Here is a 15,243-nt window from a genome sequence, read left to right as displayed (position 1 = left end):
CCAGATGGTGCAGCTGGGAGACGTGTGCTCCGACGAGAGGGCCCTTAAAACTGGGGTCCCTCAAGGAGCCATTCTGTCTCCCATGCTATTTAACATTTACATGAAACCGCTGGGAGAGATCATCCGGAGACATGGGGCGCGGGGTTATCAGTACGCTGATGACACCCAAATAGTCTTCTCTATGTCTCCGACTGATGCAGTGACTGAGGATGGCGTCTCTCCTCTCGTGGCCTGTCTGGAGTCAGTAATGGGCTGGATGAGGGAAAACCGACTCAAGCTGAATCCAGAGAAAATGGAGGTACTCGTGATAGGTTCCCCTGGCCCAGGAATGGCGGTGGTTCCACCTGTCCTGAACGGGGTCACGCTCCCTGTGAAGGACTCCGTGCGCAGTCTGGGGGTGCTTCTTGACTCGTCCCTTCGCCTGACTGCTCAGGTGAATGCGACGGTCAAGAGCACCTGTCATCAGCTTCGGCTTATTCGCCAGCTGCGCCCATACCTGGCCCAGAGGGACCTTGAAACTGTAGTACACGCCCTGGTAACCTCGAGACTGGATTTCTGCAATGTACTCTACATGGGGCAACCCTTATACCAAACCCAGAAGCTTCAAATGGTGCAGAATATGGCAGCCAGGTTGGTCACTGGTACGTCCAGGGCCAGCCATATAACACCGGTATTAAAAGATCTCCATTGGCTGCCCATTCGCTTCCGGGCGCAATATAAGGTGTTGGTGATGACCTGTAAAGCCCTAAATGGCTTGGGCCCAGGATACCTGAAGGACCGCCTCTCCCCGTACATTCCTCCCCACACCCTCAGAACATCTGGGCAGCAACTACTTAGGGTTCCCGGGGCGAGGTTTGTCTCCACTACCAGGAGGACATTTTCCATCGCCGCCCCGGCCCTTTGGAACACGCTGCCCACAGAGCTCCGCTCAGCTACCTCCCTGGCCCAATTCAGACCTTCCTGTTCAGGACTGCATTCCCTGAATAAGGTCCTATAGGCCTCCCCCGCCGCACTGGCAACGGGACTGGCTAACCTGGGGCCTTTTGTTTTTATGTTTTCTGTAATATTGTATGGTGTATGATTTTAATGTTTATTCTCTATTTTAACTGCTGTAAACCGCCCTGATCTGATGGAAGGGCGGTATATAAATAAAAATTTTATTATTTATTATTTATTAAGTTTTTTTCCCTTGGCTTATAGACAGGTCATAGCAAACCCCATAATTTTGGTCCCAAAATCTGACCTCAGTTTATACATGAGGTCGATTTATAGTCAAGTATATATGGTATATTAAAAAGTATTAGGTGCACATTCATCCAAAGACTTCAGGAAACAAAATGCCAGGGAATATGTTGTCCAGATGGATGAGATAGTGCATCTTCCTTTGTTATAACTCCTTGCAAATTCCAAGACCTGAGAATGTGTGAACACATTCTACTAGGTCAGTGGCAACGTCAAGAGCATATCATGGTTTGTCTTCATTGGAATAAGTATGTAAAGCATTGGGTGGAAGGAACCTTCTACCTCTATTTGGCACTATAAAATTGGTAAATACAAGTCTGCTCAGGCAACCTTGAAACAAGCAGTGGCAAGAAATAGGTAAATCTTTCCCACCCATAGAAATTGGCTTGGGCATGTCCCATGATAGTGAATTGCTCAGGAAGTTATCCAGAGAATGGGAGATTGGTACTTGTAGTGAATGATTATTCTTGGATGATTGCATGAGCAATCCACCTCCACCCAGGATGTTACTAGCAGTAAAAAAATTTAAAAAGTGATGGGGTGAAGAAATCTCTTAGAGTAGCTTTTTCATTGGCAAGGCTTTGCAATTAAACTGGATTGAGGGAGAGTGGAATCAACAGTTTCAAATGAATACGAACTTTGTACTCCTGCCTAAAGATGCTGACATGAGGAATAAACCATGTGTGTAGATTGCTCATGCAGTCATCCCAGAATGATTGTTCACGGTAAGCACCTCTCATTTATTTATAGGGAGCTATCTGTACCAACAGGGGAAGAGATCATGATGCTTCTCAGTCTTGTGAACTGTGTGCTTACACAGTGGAATGTGAGGAACTGGGGCATAATGAACAGGACCAGCAGGAAGATACAATTGCAATTGACAACATGTTACTTTTAATTTAATAGCTCTCCACAGGGCAATTTTATTTTCTCTCTCTCTCTCTCTCTCTCTCTCTCTCTCTCTCACACACACACACACACACCTCTCTAACATCTATGTAAGCTACATAGCTTATATTTCTCTGAGGAGTAGCAGGACCATAAATAGTGTCCTTCAGAATAGCCCCTCTGGTGTCATAGGAGGCAGTGACTGAATAGACTTTTCATTGGAAGGATCTGCTTTTCTCCAGATGTGCCCTTCCTGGGTAATAATACATCAGGGAGTGCTGATAAGAGCCTTTTCAATGTTCTGTGGAAAACTACATTTTTCTCCCCTAGTCTTTTTCCTCGGCTTCATCCCTACCACCACAATACATAAAGAGGGGGTGGCCCCTTCAAGGAATTAGTGATTTGGTTTCTATCATAGGGTCTACTGCCTACAAAAAATTTGGTTGAGATTAGATGGTTCTATATAGCCCATGTGGCCTTTTGTACCTAGTCTGGAGCAAGTGCAGTCAGTTTTGGGCCAGCGCATTTAGCACTCCTTGAATGAAAGAAATGGTTGACATAGGCCTAGAGTTTCTCACAGTGTGCAATGCTGATGGCTCTGCAGCAGGACATTTTCATCATGTTATCCTCCCACCCCTACTCTAGTGTGAGAGAGAATGCTAAAACTGTGAAATCCTGGTCAAATGAGTTTTTCTTCAGAATTTGGTGCTGCGCATGGAGTGGAAGCTGCAAATTTTAGCAACTTCATTGGCTTCCATTTGATGCTTTCTCCATTGCCTGGTTAAGTTAAGAGAAGCATGAATGGTGAGAACTGGTATGTGCCATAGGCCCATCTACCTATCTACACAACCTATCGGGTGGGGTGGGCAACTGGATGGCTGGGGGGGGGGGGCACATTAGCTCCACAGGATACCTTGGAGTGCTGTATTCCCCGAGCACACCTGCTTTCCCCTCCCCAAAAAAATAATTAAGCCCCCAAATGCCCTTTGGGAGCATGGGAAAATTTCCACTATGTTTTGTGGCCTTTCTGGGCCATTTTAGGCCCTTGAGAGGCCTTTTTTAACAACCAGCAGGAGTCAATTCTTGTTCACTTTTTGTTTCAAAAAAAAGGGCTCTCCTAGGCCCAAATTGGACTCTGTGTGTGTGCATTACTGGGGGCAGTGTGTGCAAAATGTGGTGGATATGTGCCCCATGCACCCAGAAGACATTTGAAGACAAAATAAATAAATAAATAAAATTCAGAAATTATTTTTGACCCCTTGGATGCCAAACATGGTGGAAATGTCCCACGTAGGAGATAGCTGCACTTTACATATGTAATCAGGTACTTCCAGTGCTTCGCCTCATATTGGCATTGTGCATGTTCGCCAAAGTCCTGCTTGCCTTTGGCTACCAGGAATTTTCTTTACCTTTATTGGGACAACATCCTGCTCCAGTTCAGGCACCGTGCCTGTGGGTTGGTTTTAGGGGTGGGTCAATCAGAGAGCCATCCACATTGTATTCAAGGTCTTGAAAGCTTAGGAGTCTATTTAAATGTGGTAAGTCGCACATGCTTCTGTCACAGGAGAAGGATGATGCTCCTGTCAAGTTCACTCCCTTTGTTTTCTTCAGGACCTTTGCATAATTCCAGGCATGATAGTGTCTTTATCAGGTGGTGATGGAATGGCCCAGGTTTCACATAAGTCCCCTTCAGCCATAATTGTTTAAATATTAATTCCTCTATCAATTAGTAAAAAGATGAGTATTAAATTTTTACTGTTTCTTATTAACCTTTTTTATATCTTTGAAGCAATTACTGAATATTCTCCTTTGCTTTGAGGAACCTGTGTCAAGAATCTTATTGATACAACTTTCCTTAGATTCACATAAGCACTTCTTATTGTTCAGCATTCTCTTAGGCTCCATAAAATTTTTGAAAACTGAGGACTTCTGGGATTCTATTCAGTGCCAGTGGAATGCAAAATCTATGTTAGTGTATTTCTACCCCAGAGTAACACAATTTTACAGTGATGGAGTACACCACAGCTTTATGGCACCAGAACACATTCACACAGTTGGGTGAGCATGAATTTCCTGAGTACCATCCAGCTATGGTTTTGCAGCTGGAGAGAAGAAAGAGCTGTCCTTGTCCCAGTGAAGGAACTTCATTTTTCTTGACTAGGCTTGTAGCTAATGGTAACCAGTAATCCTGCACTTCCCTGGCTCCTGGTAGGCCATAGTCTTGAATTCTGGTTCCATAAAGGTGAGGATGTACATGGGTGGGAGATCATTGTGCAAGAAGGTAGGGGATGCCACTAAGAAAGTACATACACTGCTGTAATGGGACCAGAGAATGTTGCCAGCAAAACTCTAAACTCTGAATGATTTCCAGGGATGTGCATTAAAAGTAGCTTTTGAAATTCTTCAACAATTTACAAGATTGAAAGTATCAAGGGATTGTTAAAAATTATGTTCTTTTTAATTCTTAGCTTCTGGTAAAACATGGTGGAGACCTGTTTGCTGAAAATGAAAATAAAGATACCCCCTGTGACTGTGCAGAGAAGCAGCACCACAAAGAGTTGGCACTGAATCTAGAGTCCCAGATGGTGTTCTCACGAGATCCTGAAGCGGAAAGCATTGAAGCAGAATATGCCGCTTTAGACAAAAGAGAGGTAAAATAAAATTAATAATTTATAACTTTGGCTAGAAATGTGCATACTTAATGTGTACTTTGTCAGAAAAAGCCTCATTCACCAGAATATTGAAGAAAATTTATACAGTCTGAAGGTATTAGACTGTATCTGTTTCCAGGAATGAGCATGTTTGTGATACTGTGGAAGTTCATACGTGCAATCCAGGCACAAAGTTCATGAAGAGTTCTAGAAACTTTATTAAGATCACAAGCAGAAAACACTCCAACTACATTTTTGCCAGATTTAAAATTGCAAAGCCCAGCAAACAGATAATAACCCCCAAAGCCCCTCCTTTCTCCCACCTCCAATTCCAAAAGGCACAGCTTCCCTGGTTACTATAGCAATCATTCCTTCAGACACCAACCCCTTCACATAACCTTGAAGATAAGGATTCCCATTCTGCAGAAGTCCCCCTCCCAATACATTCCAGCCTCCTTGGCTCACCAACCTTCCCGCCAAGCACAACTACACAACATCTATATCACTATTTATCTATCTCTAAGACTACCCAATTACACAAATACACCGATATATTTAACAATTTTTCCATTTCTGGCTGAACTCATGGTTCTGACAGTCCCCCCCCATGACCCTCCCCACCACTGAAGGATCTAACCCTTTGGTTTGTGTGGATATTCAGTGTGAAAATCATTAACTGTCAGCCCTAATATGGTTTGTTTTAACCCATTCTGATGAATCAAGTGGAAAACGTTTCCATTTAACTACATGGTGGCAAGGGCACCCTGGCTTCTGCTTTCATTTGGCCCATGCAGTCTCTGGCCTGTCCCCCCACCAACACTTCCGCCACCCTCCCCAGCACGGGGGGGGCTACCTTGGGTCTGTTTGAATGATCTTGACACTTAGGATCATCAAAAACAATTTGTATGTGTCTCCGGTTAATAATGCTTGGGTTGTGAAAAGCCAACCAGTCTATCCCCAACACTATGTCACAGTCATGAATGGGGCTAATTATAAATTGAATTTGTTCCCAGTGATCAGCTATACCCAGCCAAAGAATCTCAGTCTGTTTATGGGTGGGTTTTCCTCCCATGATGGTACCATCTATTTGATGAAAGGCTATGGCCTTGTTCAGCTTCTGGGTTTTTATTTTTAAAGTTTGAGTCAACTTATTGCTGATCAGGCAGCGGGTGCAGCCTGAATCAATGGCAGCCAAAGTCTCCTCCATGGCCCCTCTCAGTTTGTGAACCAGTGTTATTCTAAACATATAAACTGGCAATCCCCACTCAACAGCTCTGGACTGCTTCTTTCTTCGCCAGTGTCTATCTTGCAGTCTCCCCAGACCAAAGGGGTTTTTTCTGCTTCTTTGTGGGCAGCTTGCCCAGCATTTCTCCCAACACTGTCTTTGCCTCCACAGTGAGTCTCCCCCAGTAAGTGAGTGGGGGCTTTGGCTGCTTCCCCTGATCCTCCTGAAGGGCTGACGTGGTCTGGGCAAGCCGTGATCCTAAGTCCTTTTTCCCCACACCCTAGACAGAGTCCAAGGTGCATGCAACATTGCTTCTCAGATTCCCCCGTGGACTTGGGCTTTGCCAAAGGTCCTGTCGCTAAACTCTTGGGACTGGACCTGCCCTGATGATAAGCCGTCTGCTGCTTGGCCAACTGGATCTTTTCCTTTGTCATCTCAGCTTCCCTGGCCCAGTGGACCCACTCCCTCAGAGTGGTGGGATTGGCCCTGTTCAGCACCCACTCCAACAACTCTGGCTTCAACCCATCACAGAACTGTTGTACTTGCATTGGTTCTGGGCACTCCTCTAGCTGGGCCACCAAGCTTCTGCATTCCATTGCATAGTCTGCCACCAACAGGCTTCCCTGCTGGAGAGCCATCAGTTTGGCCCAGGCCCGATCTGCTTGAAACGGGTCTTCAAATCTGGCTCTCAGGGCCGTCATAAAGGCGGGCAGGCTCTGTAGTTCGGGTGCTGCTCTATCATAAAGCTTCACCAACCAGTGCGCTGCCTTTCCCTCCAGCTGGCTAGCAACGCACCTCACCTTTTCTGCCTCATCTGAGAAGAATGCTTCACGAGTTCTCATGTGGCCAGTGACTTGGACTAGGAAGAAGGGGAGCTGGTCTGGGTTCCCATCAAACCTGGCCTCTAACTTGCTTGCCAGCAACTCTCTCAAAGCTTGCAATTCTCCCCCCCCCCCCGGAGCCCCCGCCTCTTGGGCAGGGGCCTGTGGTGCTGCTGGGGTTGGAGGGGGCCTAGCCAGAGTGATGGGTGCCAGCGCAGGCACCCCTCCGATCACTCCTTCCCCCTCATCTCCTTCATCTCTCAACTCAGAGGTCAACCAGGACATAATCTGGTAGATTTCATGGATCTCTCCTTTTATCCTAGCCAATTTGACATCTATGGCCTCTTTGGCATCAACACTCTCCAGTGGTCTTCTCACCACTTTGTCACAGGCCATTATCCATCTCACCCAACGCCTGTTCTTGGGTTTAGCCAAGGTCTGGAACCACGTGCTTCCCGCGTCTTAGCTCTGGCCCCCAAGCCCTCCAAAACTCCGGTGCTCTCCTCCTCAGGTTGACATTCCTGGGTGACATTCTCTGAGCTAGCATGGGATTCCATCATTCTCAGAGATTTGTGGCAAACTGTGATATTGTGGAAGTTCAGACATGCAATCCAGGCAAAAAGTTCATGAAGAGTTCTAAAAACTTTATTAAGATCACAAACAGAAAACACTCCAACCGCGTTTTTTCCAAATCTAAAATTGCAAAGCCCGGCACACAGATTATAACCTCCAAAGCCCCTCCTTTCTCCTACCTCCAATTCCAAAAGGTACAGCTTCCCTGGTTACTATAGGCACCATTCCTTCAGACACCAGCCTGTTCACATAACCTTGAAGATAAGGATTCTCACTCTGCAGAAGTTTCCCCTCCCAATACATTCCAACCTCCTTGAGTCACCAACCCTCCCTTCTGCTCCATCCTACCAAGCATAACTACACAACATCTGTATCACTATCTATCTCTATCACTACCCAACTACCTACAAACACATCAATATATTTATTAACAACTTTTCCATTTCTGGCTGAACTCATGGTTCTGACACTGTTTACTTAAGAACTGCATACCAGCAATGGTGTAGTAGTAAAATTTTGCAACTGCTCATCATGACAATTCATATGACAGCAACCTCATCAAAAGCTCAAAATACAGGCATCTGTGTTGATCCATCTCAACAGACCAATTGTAGTGTATATACATCCATCTCATAAGAATTTGCAGCATCTCTACCTAGATCAGCTCTTTTGTAAAGCCTGCAGACTTTAGTTGCTCATTCAAGGCAAAAGTACCCTAAAATACTTTGCAGTATCTTGGCGATAGCTTATAACAACATATTGTTGCTGGAAACTTTTTCTCTGTCTAATGTGAGGAATGTAACTAAACTGAGCCCTGTTTAAATATTTGAAGGGATGTCATATTGAGGAGGGAGCAAGCTTGTTTTCTGCTGCTCCAGAGACTAGGACCCGGAGCAATGGATGCAAGCTGCAGGAAAAGAGATTCCACCTCAACAGTAGGAGGAACTTCCTGACAGTAAGGGCTGTTCGACAGTGGAAAAAACTCCCTTGAAGTGTAGTGGAGTCTCCTTCCTTAGAGGTCTTCAAACAGAGGCTGGATGGCCATCTGTCAGGGATGCTTTGATTGTGATTTCCTGCATGGCAGGGGGTTGGACTGGATGGCCCTTGTGGTCTCTTCCAACTCTACGATTCTATGATTCTATGAGAATGAACAATGACACCTCTGGGGAGTGGCAAATACCATAATAAGATATGTCAGCGCTCTGAAACATTTAATGGCTTCATTGGACTGTCCAGAGGGAGATGCAAGTCAGTTCTTCCCCTTAAAGTCTGTAGCTGTCACCATTGGGTTTTTAAAAAAATGGAATTGGGGACAGGGTGATATTTTGCCCTTGCAATTACACCCGAGTTGTTCATTGTTTTGTACTGCATAATATTTCTAGTAGGCCAAATGATGAAAAATTTGGTGTCTAATAGGATACATGTCTGATTAAAATATAACTAAAAGCTTCATGGCTTCAAAGAGTTATTTTTTCTTATGCAAAGCCTAAAAAATAGGATTATACATTTTTTTGTCTGTTCCACATATTTTCTATGAGACTCCCATAAAATATTTTTTTTTATAATTTTGAAAGAGTGCTGCTTTTTGTTAAAATATGTTCTGGGGAAAAAAAACAGCAGGAAATTTTGTGGAATACTTTTAACTCATATTCAGGGTGGAATGGGATATACAATTACCTGATTTTTCTAAATGCAGAGATTGGGTAATCTCCAAGGATGTTAATACTGCCACCTCAGAAAGATTTATATTGATATGTTGCTACCTTATGCTTCTCTTCCACTTTACAGCCATATGAAGGACTTCGACCACAGGACCTGCGAAGGCTCAAAGATATGCTGATTGTTGAATCTGCTGACATGCTTCAAGCCCCTTTGTTTACTGCAGAAGCTTTGCTTCGAGCACATGGTAAAGGGAGAGCTATGTTGTTCTCAACAAATTGAATAATAGATCTCTTGACAAAATATATTAATATTCTTCTTTCTGTGCTTTCCTAATAAAAAGAAAATAATATTATAAATGGGAACAGGTGAAATATAATATTTTATCTTGCATATATATAAAGTTACCTTAGCCAGTCAATGTATTGTGAATAATAGAATCCTTTCTCTGGGCTCTTCCTTGATGAGTGTATATTTGTTTTTCTAATAGCATAAAAGACATAAGATGATGTGCACTGAGAAATTATTTTCCTTGTGATGGTAGGATTTAGTCTTTTGTTTATGCAATCTGGATGATCCAACTGTATGGTTTTATATATCACTGTTCTGTGGTATGGTAAATGAACCTTGGAGTCAGTATCTAGGGAGATATGACTTGGTATATGGATCCTCCATTAACTCTGAACTCTTTTCTCAGAGCAGCTAAATTTACAATATCTGGCAGAAGTATTCGCCGTATTTTGATTTTTCCGTATTTGGTTGTGTAATAACCTTTGATACGGGTTTGTTTCAGCAATGGCTTTGTTCTCACCACTCCTTTTTAAAACCAAGCTTTATGGAGCTTCTGAGTGATAGTTGGCCCATAGATGGTTTTTCTCATCTAAGCTGTAGATCAGGCTCCCTCAAGAGTCTTTGCTAACCTCTTGGTTTTGTCTCTGACTAATGCCCTCCTTACCTGATCACTTAGTTTTGATGGATGACTTTCTAGGCAGGATTGCAGTTGACCTATAGTCTTTCAATTTTGTAATGATGAATTTTACAATGCTCCAGGGGACTTTTTAAAATATATGACCCAACCCTGATTGGTGCTTATGTGGAATTTTATACTGGACTTGTTTGTATAGCTCCTTGTTCTTCATTATCCTCTTTGGTTAGCTGTGCTCTACAATAAATCAAGACCTTCCAGAAACAAGTGTACAGTGGGCCCTCAATATCTGCAGGGGATCTGTTCCAGACCTCCCTGCAGATACCAAAATTTGTGGATGCTCAAGTCGCATTTTCCCCAATAGCAGCGCATGCATGTAGCTGTGCCGCCACTAGGGACAACGGGACTTCAAATAGCAGCGCATGTATGTGGCTGTGCCACCATTAGGGACGGACCCTGTTGTCCCCAGTGGTGGCGGGTGTACATGGCAGCACCACTGTTTAGGACAACAGGACTCATTGTCCTTAATGGCAGTGCTACCGTGTGCACACGCTGACAATGGGGAGCGGCCAAATGCATGTGCGGCCTATTGGAGACAATGCTGGCTTGCCGTATGCGGATTCTTGAATCCATGGTTGGCAAGTACATGGATACCGAGGGCTGACTGTATTTAATGTGAGATCATGTGGCACTGGAACTGTACACAGGTGGAATCCATTCAGCTTCTGAAGTAGTGGATTGCACCAGAGTTCATTCAGTATTTATGCAGCCTACAAGTAACTGTTTTTATTTAACTTTTATGTCCACAGTGTTGAGTATCTTGTTTACATTAGGAAAAATCAAAGAGGAGTGAATACTTCTGCAAGGCGTTATTAGGCCAGTTGGCCATACTAGACCTTTTAGAGTTGCTTTTGTGTCCATGAGGTTTCTCAGGTGCTCTTCGTGCAACTTTAGAATCATTATCAAAGCTAGGAATTAACATTTTAATATTAGAGATGGGTAAAGGTCAGTTCTGGAACCACATATTGTCCCCTAAGACTGCTTTTTATAGTCTTTGCCTTCTCCATACTCCTTAGACCACTATTTTTTGGCCAGATAAAGGGAATGAGTTGGCTCTCCTCCACTTTTTAATGTCAAAAACAGTAGGCCCTCTACACTATTTAACATTTAAAAACCAAAAACAAAAGTAGACTTCAGCCCATTTCCAAATATTTATTTTTGTTTTTTGCTGTGTATGCAGTCTTCAAAGGCTCTCAGGAGCAGAAATGTAGGCCATCACCTAGTAATGGCCAATCCCATTACTAGTGGCCATTACTAATGGCCAATATTAATGCCCTTTGGAGAGTAGAATTTGCCAACATTTTTAGCCATAGGGAGGGTTGTGAAATGGGATGGATGTTCTATTTGTACATTGGCAAGGGAGATTTAGATTGCAAGAATTATATCATCAGGATATTCATGATAACATAGATTAGCTAAATTAGTAGATTTAGGAGGTCAGCTAGTGGCATGTGGAAATCCTCTTGAACCATTTGCTTGTCAGCATTTTCTTTCTTTTCATGAAAAACTAATTACTAGCTTCAGTACGACATTTCACTCAGAATATAGTCACTAAAAAAGGTACCTTAGAAGAAATTCTACATATGTTCAATATATCATAATATTTATCAATCTTGCACATGCAAATCTTTTGCAAGCATGCTTGACTCTCTCTCTAATATGATAATATATGGTGTGTTTACAAATCTATATCCCATATCTATGGCATTTCTTAACACTTCCTTTATTTTATTTAAGACTGGGACAGAGAGAAGTTACTTGAAGCTTGGATGACTAATCCAGAGAATTGCTGCCAACGTTCAGGGGTTCAAATGCCAACTCCTCCTCCAAGTGGATATAATGCTTGGGACACACTTCCTTCACCAAGAACCCCTCGGACTACTCGCTCTTCTATCACCTCCCCAGATGAAATTAGTCTCACACCAGGAGATATTGAAACAACTGTGGTATGTTTAATTCTAAAGATAAAATGTTGCCAGTGTATTTTTTCCTTCTGAAGAACTAATGTTAAGGAGAAATTAACTGGAAATTCTAAAGAAATTGCACTTGCATTTCTGGGTTGGAAAAAACATTACTCATTTTGCAGTATAGTTTTTACCATATAGTTGGTATATTCTTTAAAACAACCAAAGAATCAGGATTTGGTTTGCTTGATATGTAAACCTACTCATTTTTAAAATTTAGTATTTTACTATTCATTAAATGGGACAGAATAACTCTTTGCCTCGTTATTGTTAACTGCCATCAAGTCAACTTGGACCTATGGTGACCCTATGAATAAGAAAAAAGTCACTCTGTCATAAACCACCCTTCTTGGGTCTTGTCAACTCAGGGCCTTGACTTCCTTGGTTAAGTCTATCCATCTGGAATGTGTCTTCCTCTTTTTCTATTGCCTTCTACTTTGCTGAACATTATCGTCTTTTCTAATGAGTCTTGTCTACTCTTGATATGGCCAAAGTACAAAGTCATCTTGGATTCTAGGGAGACTTCAGGATTTATTTGCTCTAGGAACCATTTGTTGTTGTTTTTAACTGGCCATGGTATCCATAGAATTCTCCTGCAGCCCACATTTTAAATGAATGAGTTTTCTTCCTATCGGCTTCCTTCACTGTTTAGCTTTCACAGCCATACATAGTAATGGGGAATATTATAGCGTGAACAATCCTAACTTTAGCATTCAGTGATATATTGTTGTACTTCATTCAGGATCTTGTCGAGTTTTTTCATAACTGCCCTACGAAGTTGTAGTTGTCTTCTGTTTTCTTGACCACAGTCTCCAATCTGATTAATTATTGAGCCTGTGTATGGAAAATCTTGAACTGTTTCAATGATTTCATCACCAACTTTAAAGTTAGGTATGTCATCTTTGGTCATTATTTTTGTTTTCTTAATGTTCAACTGTAAAGCTACCTTCATAGTTCCTTCCTTTACTTTCTTTGGTAATCGTACCAAGTCTTTGCTATGATCTGCTAGGAGTATGGTATCATCTGCATATCTTAAATTGTCGACGTTCCTTCTTCCAATTTTCCTGACTCGTTCCTCCAAGTCTAATCCTGCTTTATGTATGATATATTCAGTATACAATTTAAACAGGATGATAAAATACGGCTTTGCCTGACCCCCTTCTCAATTGCAAATCATTCTGTTTCTCCATATTCTGTCCTAACAGTAGCCTCTTGTTCTGAATATAAGTTATGCATCAAGACAATCAAATACTGTGGAACACCCATTTGTTTAAGAATGATCCATAGTTTTTCACAGTCTACACAAGCAAAGAATTTGCTACAAGCTATAAATCACAGCTGGTTTTCTTTTGAAATTTTTTGATGTGTTCCATTATCCAAAGTATGTTTGGACCTTTCCTGAACCCAACTTTTACCTGCTGATTTATATTTTTCAGTGAATTGGGAATGCGATCTGCCCACATGGTGAAACAACATTACACTCATTGTGTTGTGAGAAGTTCTATTCTACTTTGTCCAAAATAAGGTTGTTGTCACTTATCATTTGCCACCTTTGGCATTACATTCCAGCTTCTCCTTCACCACTCTGTTCTCTTGATCAAAATTAGTTTGGTGTCCTTATTTTGTTGAAAAGTATCATTGGATGACTGTCTTTATGTTGTCCAAAAACACAGACATCCAATGATATTTTTCAAATTTCTGTAAAGATGCACACTGGATTTTGTTCTCTCTTTGGGTGGAACTAAGAGTGAGATGGTTGAGAGGTGACACTTTGTGTGAGAGATGTAAGTTATAAATTATGATGTATTTTATAATGGAATTTATATATCATCATATAAAATGTTAGAAGTTAAAATCTAGAATTTTCTTTGGACTTACTTGCTTCCAACTGTACTTAAATATTTTAATATTTAAATACTGTACAATATCTTGCTTCCTGACTGTAGTTAAATTCTCCTTTCCCTGCTTTCTGCCTTCCTATCCCCCCTGCTTTTGAGGTGGAAACAACATTCTCGTTGTCCATACTTTAAAGGTCAACTTACTAGTGTTCCAATACATTATAAAGAACCTATGTGGGTTTGTTTGCACCACTAAGATCAGCACAAACTGAGTATATGAAAGTTCATTATAATCAGAAAAGTTATTTTGGAAAATAGTCTGTGTAATAATGTGCAACTTTAACATGGTAAGATTTGGGCTCAATGATCAAAGTAATTCCTTGGGGGAAAATTGTAACTATATTGTAAAATTTGCTTTGTTGTCAAGGTAAAATCTTTGTTTCCTTGACTTCATATTAATTACGAAAAAGATGCATCACAACAGTATTTCATTCTGAGTTTTATTTTACAGCAGACATTTTCTGCATTGTTACTGCTAATATAAGAGGCTGCACCAAGCCTACTGAAGTGGAAGCAGTAAGCTTTTAAATTTGCCTTGATTTCTTAGATAAACTCTGTGGATGAAACATAACAATTATAAATTTCATGAAAGGTGGTTAGGAGCTATCTTTCATCTGAGGAAGATATAGAGCTGAATTCAGTTCTGCAGTTTGCATCATAGGAGGATTGCTGATTTGCAAAATGCAATTGAAATTTACAAGTCTCTGCTCAATTTACTCATTGTTCTGAAATTATATCTGTTGTTGAGCAGGTCTAGCATATTTTTGCTAGGTGAGTGCAAGTCTAGGATGTCTTAGTTTATTTTGCTGGTTACTAATAAGATGTTGTTGCTGTTATCCTCCCAGCTTTGTATTACTCATCAGCACACCAATCATTACAAGCAGAATTACTCTCAAATTGTAGAAGATCACCTACCACTAATCTTGCCATGGCTTCTGTCCTAAAAAAGTCAAACTCCTTCAGTTTCATCATTTACAGCAGGCCTCAGCCTCAGTTTTACGAGAGTAGATTGAACTATTTAGTGTTATGGGGAAAGTGTATGCAGGCATAGGCAAGCAAACAAACATAATACAGTGAGTTATAACTGGTGCCTGGAAATTGATTTTTCCTTACTCTGTCTTCTGTTTTTCAACCTTGCCTCCACTCCAGACATGTTTTAATCCCTTAAATCCAGCCTTATTTATTTATTAAACATTCTTACCCTGCCACATAAGAAATATTGCATCAGGGAATAATCAGTAAAAGAAATGTTAAACAAAAATAAGATAATCCATACACACCAAGATGATGGCTGAAGGTAATGGTTGTTTAAATTTTACACATCTAAAAGACACCAG

At 41.6% G+C, this 15,243-nt stretch overlaps 1 protein-coding gene across 7 annotated transcripts in view; it reads left to right on the top strand.

The window, feature by feature from the left end:
- Positions 1-15,243, top strand: part of ANKIB1 (ankyrin repeat and IBR domain containing 1) — a 91,774-nt gene that overhangs the window by 43,673 nt on the left and 32,858 nt on the right. For all 7 annotated transcript variants that reach the window (XM_089533233.1, XM_089533235.1, XM_089533229.1 and 4 more), the window contains exons 4-6: positions 4,599-4,781; positions 9,189-9,306; positions 11,782-11,990. In XM_089533233.1, the coding sequence (XP_089389359.1) occupies positions 4,599-4,781; positions 9,189-9,306; positions 11,782-11,990 (510 nt within the window). The remainder of the gene's footprint in view (positions 1-4,598; positions 4,782-9,188; positions 9,307-11,781; positions 11,991-15,243) is intronic.

This window comes from Sceloporus occidentalis, unplaced genomic scaffold, assembly GCF_023333645.1.
Source record: "Sceloporus occidentalis isolate IW3139 unplaced genomic scaffold, rSceOcc1.0.p SCAF_7, whole genome shotgun sequence".
Classification (NCBI taxonomy): domain Eukaryota; kingdom Metazoa; phylum Chordata; class Lepidosauria; order Squamata; family Phrynosomatidae; genus Sceloporus; species Sceloporus occidentalis.
The sequence above is the reverse complement of the archived record's forward strand: the minus strand, read 5'-3'. Positions and strand labels throughout refer to the sequence as shown.